General features: G+C 30.7%; 1 protein-coding gene across 1 annotated transcript in view; it reads left to right on the top strand.

Moving 5' to 3' along the window:
• Window positions 1–437: 437 nt before the first annotated feature.
• LOC132934606 (protein PALS2) overlaps window positions 438–9,849 on the top strand; it is a 28,563-nt gene continuing 19,151 nt past the window's right edge. Inside the window, exons 1-2 of the mRNA XM_061000940.1 lie at window positions 438–691; window positions 8,053–8,174. Of these exons, the coding sequence (XP_060856923.1) occupies window positions 595–691; window positions 8,053–8,174 (219 nt within the window). The 5' untranslated portion in view covers window positions 438–594. The remainder of the gene's footprint in view (window positions 692–8,052; window positions 8,175–9,849) is intronic.

The following is a 9,849-nucleotide window of genomic DNA, read 5'->3' as shown; positions in this document are numbered from 1 at the left end:
TCAATCCTTTCTCTCGGCTGCGGGCGTGCGCATCGCGACGACGAACGCCAGCCGCCGCCACGCCGTCGTGGTCGAAGTCTCGAGAAACGATCAGCATTCAGCGGCGGCAGCGTAGATCCCGCCAAACCGGCTGAGGCGGTCAACTACGTACAAGTCCTGTACGGGGCCGGGCGCGGCGGGGAGCAGCGCTCGTCTGCCGCGCTCGGTTTCACCGGTTTTTTTTCTTCACCGCCACTTCTCACACACGGTCACCACACACCACCCGAGCGCAACCACGCACACGCACAACCGGTGACGACGACGACGCTCGACTACGTCTACGTGGTGTGCACACGCACGCACCCCGGTACGCGCACGGTCGCTTTTCGGTTCGGTTCGGTTATTATTCATCGCCGCCGCCGCCGCCGCCGTGTTCGGGCGCAAGTCCGTTCGTAGGTAGAAACCAGAAAGTAGTCGGTGCACGTTCGCCGTGGCGCGCATATCGTACACGCCGCCGCAAGTGTCGTTCACTACTTACGACCGACGTTTCGGCGCGGTCCTGTTCGATATTATATAATCATATTCGTGCGCATCCCTGGTGACGTCGTGTGCGAGATGGTGTTCTTCGTCAGGAACAAGTCAGACCGACGTGAATTGTTGGCCAGCATGGCCAGCGTCGATCACGTTTCGTCGCACAAGATCCACGACAACGGTATTATTTTTGAACAAAAAAATTTACAATTTTGTATCCATCGTCGCATAAATGCGTTCAGGACCTTAGGATCTTTATAGCAGCTACATGCAAATTATATTTAGAAAATTGTAATATTTTAAAAATATTACAATTTCCAAATTCTGTATTGGTTCAGGGAGGTAGGTATATGGAAGTATGTTCCTTGTCACGCAATCTAATTACAGATTTGGCTAGTGTGTATTTTTGAAGCGAATAGTAAGTAGGTAGGTAATAGGTATGCATATTTTTATTTTCGCCTATTTCGAGTAAATTTCAAACTTCATGGTAGGAACAATAAAAAGAATAACAATTGTATTAACAGTATATATTGGCGGGCCCGACAATGAGTGGTTAAAAACATAGGTAGGTACTGAAATGTATAAAAATGTACAATTAAAATTATTAAAAGAATAATTATATTTTTTCTACGTAAGTCGTAAATGTATCAAAGATGTATCGTATAACGTACAGGATCTATTAAACGTGGGTGTTTGAATTGTGTAACCATAACGTATTATTATACTATTACCTACTACGACAGACAAGTATATATAGTCGTATAATCGTATAAACTTGTATTGAACATAATCTATTTCGTTTTTTTGTGGATATACAAAATCAAAATAACATTTTTATAGATTTTACAATCTTATTATTGTATTTGAATTCGAATTTCGCTTTAATTTAATTTAATATTTTATATTGTTGTATATTATGCATTATGCATGCATAAGTAAATATATGCGTGGTAAGCCATATGTGTATATAACATACGAATGTGTTGACTCAGGGTATATCGAGTGTGAGACCAATTAATCGGTTCTCACGATAGTCAATGTGATCATCCCAGCTTGGTCAGCGCATTCCAAAGGGGCGGACGGTCCGTTTCCACAGTCACGTCGGGTGGTAAGTCAGTCGCATACAGTTGATCAAGTGAGTGATACGTGCGTTACTGGCCAGAACCTCTTACAAAACTTCTATTAGCATTTCTTTATTCCGAGCATCCACATTTGTATTCAAACTCTCTTTCATTTGTAATTTTAATAATACGTTTATTTTATACGTATCTGTTGCGTGTTTAAATATAAATTATTTCGTTCAATAAATAATATCTTGGTAATTATATCGGTATTCGCAAGTACGTGTTATTTCATTTAAATAATTATTTACCAAATTGGTTGAACACTGTACGATGGTACATCACACTTCAATATAAATCCTTGCTAAATTTCCCTCGTAATACGAATATACACTATACAACCAAAGACAATAATATCTCCACTCTCCAGTGACATATTAGTCTATGTGTCGTTTGTAATCGTCGAATCCTTTAACTCAAATACACAATAATAAAAATAAATGATTTTTTCCAGTTCTTTTAACAAAATAGTTGCAAACTATTGACTAATAATAATCGAACCATTACCGACGTCTAGACAAAAAAATCGCACAATGTATAATTTATGTACTTTAGGAGTCTCCGAATTTGTGTATTCGTATTTGTGGTGTGAGAAATTGACATATTTAGTAGATTACTTAGCCTAATGGATTATAAACTACCGTCAATTTGGATGACTTGGAACGTTTTGACCTTTTACCTTCTCTAACAGGTAATATTATCGTTATTGATAGTTAAATTCCGTAAAAAATCACCAAACGTCAAGCAGTTCCAAGAATAAAAAGGTGTTAAGTGGATGTCGCTCTGCTGTATAATAGGTTACAAGTGGGTCACTGTAATGGATGGTGTTAAATTTGAATTCAATGATATAATATCATTGTATAAGAAAAACAGTTCTGAGCGAAAACTGTCAGTCAGCTTATGATATTACTAAGTATATTTGATGATATTATTGTGAATAAAGTAATTTATGTATTTACTTATTTACGTGGAACCTTGTTTTAAATTTTCAATCCTTAGCTACAAAAGTTGAACATTTTATAAATTTTTAACTACAAAATAATTATTGATTTTTAAATTTGATAAATTTTGTAAAAATTTGAACTTTAAACGCTTATAAAAGAAAAATTGTACCTATGTATTTTTAATATTTTTTAATTTCTATTGCAACAACATATCAGGAGCCTTGCATTAAATTTTCACGCTTTTTTACCAAACAAATAAAATTTTATTGATATTTGTAGAAAAAAAAACTAAAAAAATTTAGAACTGACAATGTCCGTAAACAGCTCAAAAAGAGTCAAATTATTTTCAAAATTTTATCGTGTATAGAAAATGCTATTATAAACATTCAGTGAAATTTTCAAGTATCTACAGTCATACGTTTTTTAATTACAACAAGATAAGAAAATCGTTACACGAGAAATCGAGTGAATATGAAGTGTTGTAAAAATATGAATTTCAAACGCTCATAAAAATTTAATTTAACTTTCTTATAGACATTTTTTTTTTGATAAAGGTAGACAAACTTATGGATAATCTTGTACTACATTTTCAAATCTTAGATTAAAAAAGAAAAATTTTTATGAATTCTCAACTCAAAATAATTTACTAATTTTCGTGATTTTTCCGTATTTTGTCAAGATTTGAACTTTAAATGCTTATGAATAAAAACTGTGACTAAGGATTTTTAATATTTTTCAAATGTCATTGTAACAATATAGTAGGAGTCTTGTATTAAATTTTCAAGCTTTTTTACCTAACAAATAAAATTTTATTAATATTTGTAGACAAATAACTAAAAAAAATGAAAAGTTCGAAACAGCTCAAAATAAATCAAAATATTTGGAAAATGTTATGGTGTATAGAATATGCTAATATAAAAAAAAAAATAAAAAAAACACACATCATTGTAAAATCAATACATTAATCGCTTCGCTCAGAATCTAAAAAAAATTTGAGTAAATTAAGGCAAAAAATAAAAAGTGCTCCAAGTCTTCGAGGTGTTTGGTCGTCTGTTTTTTCAAATACAGAATGAGTCCTTTGTGTACGGTTCACTTGAATCGTTACAATTATTTAAAAAAAATTAAAGTATTAAAAACCTTATTTTTACTATTTTTAATTAATTTAATAGATATATTAATGTAGGTAGGAAACATGTTATAGAATTTTACTCATTGATTCGATATATTTTTCGATACATCTATTTATTTTTAAACAATAATTTTTCTTACAAAATACAGTTTTTGCTCGTGGTTAAGTGAAAAATATTTTTGAACTTAAAAATGTATCTTTATCGATGTGACGACATATTTTACAAATAAACACAATTCTGTAAAATGCAAAAAATATTATTTCCAAATACGGTATGGATTCACTAAAAAATAACAATACCTTGCATTTTGAAGTCAAACAACGACTCTAGTAGCTCTTAATTTACGCGTTGTAAAATCGGTTATTTTTATTACATTTTGGTTGAATCACAGCTCACATAGGTAGGCGTATTCATGATAAATAATTAGATAAATAACTCATTTTTATGAGAACGAAATGTTTACGGAACGTATTGAAGAATATTATTCCAAGTCATACTGTTTTACGGTACCAATCTATAAATTACAATCTACATATTATTACGTTTACGTACCTATATAAATATAGGTAGTAGGTACAGATTACAGGTACCTAGGCCTATCCTAGCTTCAAGCCTTCAAATAATATGGTTTTGTAACGTAATATGATTACGGTTATTGCTTATTATTCTTGTATAAACATTATTTGACAACAATTACTTACAGATAACACTTAAGTGTTTCTGTGTCTGTGTTTAAACATATAGGTGTTATAGCCTATAGGTAAAGGTACCTATACTATAATACTATATGAATATAAAGTCTCTGCAGGCACTCTCATCAGTATTCTGTAGTGTGCACTGTGTTTTGTGATTAGTGATTAGTGATTAGGTATTGTTATATGCGTCAAAATCATTTCCGTTAATTTTCTTTTTGTAGTTTTGATGAATTTATCTTAAAATGAAATAACGATTTGGTATTTACACAATAATCACGAGATGAAAGGTAACCTTAACATATTTGAGTTGTAATCAAAATTCTATACATTTGAAAAATTGCATTATTCATTAAGGTGACAAATAACTGAAGAGATGACAATGGAACTGTATATAATGGCTATTAGTTATAACTTTATAAGTATAACTAGGCTATTTATAAAAACAACATTATTCGTACTCGCTAAAAAAAAGTATTTGAGAGTGGTGTGAAATTCAAGATAAAATAACCCAGTCTTAAACTAATATTTATACATATATTTATTTATATTGGTTCATGGTCTAAACTTTCTGGAATTGTTTGTAATCTAAAGTTAACCTTGGATTATAAAATTGTCTACTACATTTTGAATGTTACCTGTAATATTTTATATTTTTTATTTAGTAGATAGTAGATATTATTTGCCTATCTGAAGTAAAATAAAACTTTTAAATGCTATTTAGGCTATTTCAGTCGCGGGTGATGTGTGCGACACAAGCCGCAGGCGAGGGCCGCATTTCGTCCAAGACTGAATTTGCCTTTCCTAACGAGCCACACATACTATTTTTTGTCACGCCTCTGCCTTCATCAATCACGGCAAAGTTAATGCAGAGATCTATGTAATAACCAAACTATTCTACGAAAACAATTTCATGAAAGAAACGATTTGGTTTATTTATTTTAAGCGTCATGTATAGAAGTTATAATATGAATATAAGATGTAACCAAAAGTTTATGTTTCGTAAAGACCGTGGTATAGATTTCAGTGTCTGGTTGTGCAGGGAATACGCGTGATATGTGCGCCCAGCACTTTTCGGGATTTTCACTTTACCACCCGCTGGACGGAAAAAGGCCGCTTTCCAACGCTTCAACCACTATAGAAAACTAAACTTTAGGTGCAGGCGTGACAAAAAATATGTTATAATTAAATTATTAAAAGGTGGATAAGTGGATGTCGCTCTGCTGTACAGTAGGTTACAAGTGGGTCACTGTAATGGATGATGTTAAATTTGAATTCAATGATATAATATCGTTGTATAAGAAAAACGATTCTGGGCGAAAATGACCAATCAGCCTATGATATTACTTATGATATTATTGTGAATAAAGTAATTTATATATTTACTTATTTACGTGGAACCTTGTTTTAAATTTTCAATCTTTAGCTACAAAAGTTGAACATTCTATAAATTTTTAACTACAAAATAATTATTACATTTTAAATTTGATAAATTTTGTCAACATTTGAACTTTAAATGCTTTTAAATTAATTGTGTCCATGTATTTTCAAAATTTTTCAACTGCTAATGTAACAATATATCAGGAGCTTTGCATACAATTTTCACGCTTTTCTACCCAACAAAAAAAATTTATTTATAGAAAGAAAAACTAAAAAAATTTAGAACTGACAATGCCCGTAAACAACTCAAAAAGAGTCATATTATTTTCAAATTGTATAGAAAATGATAATATAAACATTCAGTGAAATTTTCAAGTATCTACAGTCATACAACAAGATAGTTAATCGTTACATGAGAAATCGAGTGAATATGAAATGTTGTAAAAATATAAATTTCAAACGCTCGTAAAAATTTAATTTAACTTTCTTGTAGACATTTTTTTTTGTTGATAAAGGTACATAAACTCATGGATAATCTTGTATTACATTTTCAAATCTTAGATTGAAAAAGAAAAATTTTTATGAATTCTCAACTCAAAATAATTTTCTAATTTTCGTGATTTTTCCGTATTTTGTCAATATTTGAACTTTAAATGCTTATAAATAAAAACTGTGACTAAGGATTTTTAATATTTTTTAAATGTCATTGTAACAATAACCTAGAAGCCTTCTATTAAATTTTCAAGCTTTTTTACCCAACAAATAAAATTGTATTGATATTTTGTAGAAAAAAAACTAAAAAAAATGGAAACTGAAAATATCCGTAATAGTTTAAAAAAAGTCAAAATATTTGGAAAATGTTATGGTGTATAGAAAATGATAATATAAACACATTCAGTCAAAATTTCATGTACCTACGGTAATTTGTTTTAGAGTTACACCAAAAACCAAAATCGATTTTCTCGAAAACAGATTTTGCGTAAGAATTCCCGTTTTTCCTTAATTTTTCTTTTGTTTGTCACGCCGCTTTTGAAAACTACTGGCAAATATTTACTTTTGACCCCCCAAAGTACCAACTAGATTCACTTTCCTATCAGAAAAGTTACTGTTGAAGGAAATCCAAGCAATTTGACTGTCCTAAAAGGTGATAAATAAAAAAATAAAAACACGCATTATTGTAAAATCAATACATTCATCTCTTCGCTCAGAATCTAAAATTATAAATATCGATGTTTGTCTCCAGATTAACTCCTGGCGATAGGACTCAAAATGATGGTGTCTGGTTCCCCTATGATTTTTTTTCCATTTAGCGGAACCCCAAATATGTTAGTCTTATTTTCGCTGGAAAGTCGAGACATTTAGATCATGTATCTCGTACTATATGGATAGTATGTATTTGTATGTACATAGTATATACTATGTAGCCATCAAGCTAATATTCTTGATGCCATAACGAATATATTTTGATCTGTGAATGAACCTTATAATGCACAATGATAACCAATGCTCTAGCTTTTCAGTCATTTTGACATCAAATCTAATATAAAGATATGTACGTGTACGTGTATATGGCTACATACATAGTAGGTACATGATCTAAGTCACGGCATCGGGATGGTAGTCAGGATAACGGAAAAGTATTTATCAAAATAAATTATAATTATAATCAAATGAAGTACAAAACATGCCAGTTATTAAAAAAAAACATTATCTCTAGAAATATTAATGCTATCTTCTTAATGCATACTGTTATTAAGTTTGCAAATTTAAATTAATACAGAATTAACTTTAAGACGCAAAACTGCCATATATCGTTAGGTATGTTTGAAAAACGATTATAAAAGTACGTTGTTTACAAAATGGCGTATACCTATTGTTTTTGAACTATAAATATTTATTATTTAGTGAGCACTCTTATCTTAAACCATTAATGAGAAAACCTATTTTTAAAATCGACCGTTCCGCCGCCCCACCCAGAACTTTATGTAGGTACAAGGTACTTGTACTTAATTTTCATAATGAGGGCTTAGAGAAAATATTTATTTTGAGCGAAGCAATAACATTTTTTTTTTACTTTATGATAAGGTATTTATTATTGTCAGCTACGTGAAAAAGTTGTGTACCCAGGAATTTGTTTAAGAATACACAATTATAACATGTATTACCTATATAATAGAAACTATCTGAAGACTGTTATATATGCAATCATTTATACCTACATATTTTATTATTTACCTAATCATTAATTTTAAAATCTGTATTTTGATTGTTACAGCTGCATTCCAACATGTCCGCGATAATATGGACGAAATCAATTATCATGTAAAGGCCAAAGAGACTGATATAATATTTTTGAAAACTTTGATGGATAATCCTACTGTAGAATCATTAATTAAAGTAAGTTTAATTTATTGGTTTATGAAGAAAAAAATATAATATAATAATTGCAGGGTGGAAGGAGTCAATAAAAATAACTAAAGTATCTTAATATGACTAGGTACATAAAATAAAATATTCATTTTTAAGTTTAAATTTAATCCTATATGCTACCTATAGGCTATAAGTTATAACACTAAGTTGCTAACCATTCACAAATTCAACGCACACTAATCATTTTATAGGTACCTATATACTGATTATTTTTAGCATGATTTTCGTACGCTCTTCTACTTTCCGACAGTAATTATTGTTAAGTATCATTAATGATAAAGTAGGTACCTACATTATCTTGCTGATATCGTCTTATTGCTTGCTTGACCGTTCCATTCCGCAAAACTCATGATGTCGTTTTAAGTTTCAACTAGGTATAAGTACTGAAAAATAACACGTACAATTGACAAGAAATTTTGATTAAAGGAATAACACTATTAACTATATTCGTAGTTTTGATGAACGGTAATAAAGTTTTAATATTCTAGGGTTAAAAACATACAGATAAAAAAATATATTATATTATATAATATATAATATCTATCTATATATATATATATATATATATATATATATAAATAAGTGTACATTTTGAATAAATTTTATAACTCAAGATCCACCAAACCGATTTCTATAAAAATTTCAGGACATATTAAGATTGATATGTATATGGTTTTTGTGAAGTTTGTACGCTGTGGGATAAGTGGTTCCGGAGTTATGACCTCCTAAGTGCACACCTGGCGACATGGCCAAAAACAACAACAACGTCTATACAATTATTTTTATCTATATAATATAATATGACCCATAGCAACCAGTAAAAAACAAAAATGTCTATCGTAAATCTCAAAATTCCTGTTTGAGCACCTACCGGGGGTGATCACTTCCTTTTTTAAATTAGCCTATGACACTCACAAAGAATGTGGCTTTGTATTGGTGAAAGAATTTTCGAAATCGGTTCAGTAGTTTCGGAGTTTATCCCGAACATACAAACAAACGCTATCATTTTATATATTAGTATAGATAAAAATGAATGTTTGTGTGTAGATTAGACCTCTGGGAAGAAGATAGGCTAATTTAAAAAGTGTTAAATTTGTTTTTTTTATTCATCGGATTTTAGTACGGTTGCGTTAGGATTTTGTATCAATTGATTATATTAATCCTCCGTAGGTGGAATTAAGTAAAAATGACAGACTTGGTACAATTTTGATACTTTAGAGTTAAATCATACACTTACGTACAAACAGCACGGGGTCCGTGATCTACCTCAAGTAGATTGCCTACCTGATAATATACTGCTGCGAATCAGAATTTTTATTCCGGGCAACAGAAAAGTTAAGATAAATTTTGAAAACCATACACCGAATGTTAAATAACGAATTGAACAAAGTTTGAGTCATATAGAATTGGTACATTTAACGGGCAACGAAGTGCCAGCGGGATCAGCTAGTATAATATAAAAGGTATATGTAATACGTATATTATTTTAAACTTAATGTTCTAGTTTGCACGTAAAATTTAATTCAAATAATTAATTTTATACCTACTACCTAGTTATAAACTTATATATAATATTTGGGACTTTGGTATTCTTATATTAGACTAATGGTTAGCATTTCAAGACTTCAAGTATAAATAAATT

Source organism: Metopolophium dirhodum, chromosome 1 (genome assembly GCF_019925205.1).
Source record: "Metopolophium dirhodum isolate CAU chromosome 1, ASM1992520v1, whole genome shotgun sequence".
Classification (NCBI taxonomy): Eukaryota; Metazoa; Arthropoda; class Insecta; order Hemiptera; family Aphididae; genus Metopolophium; species Metopolophium dirhodum.
This window is presented reverse-complemented; position numbering and strand designations above follow the sequence as displayed.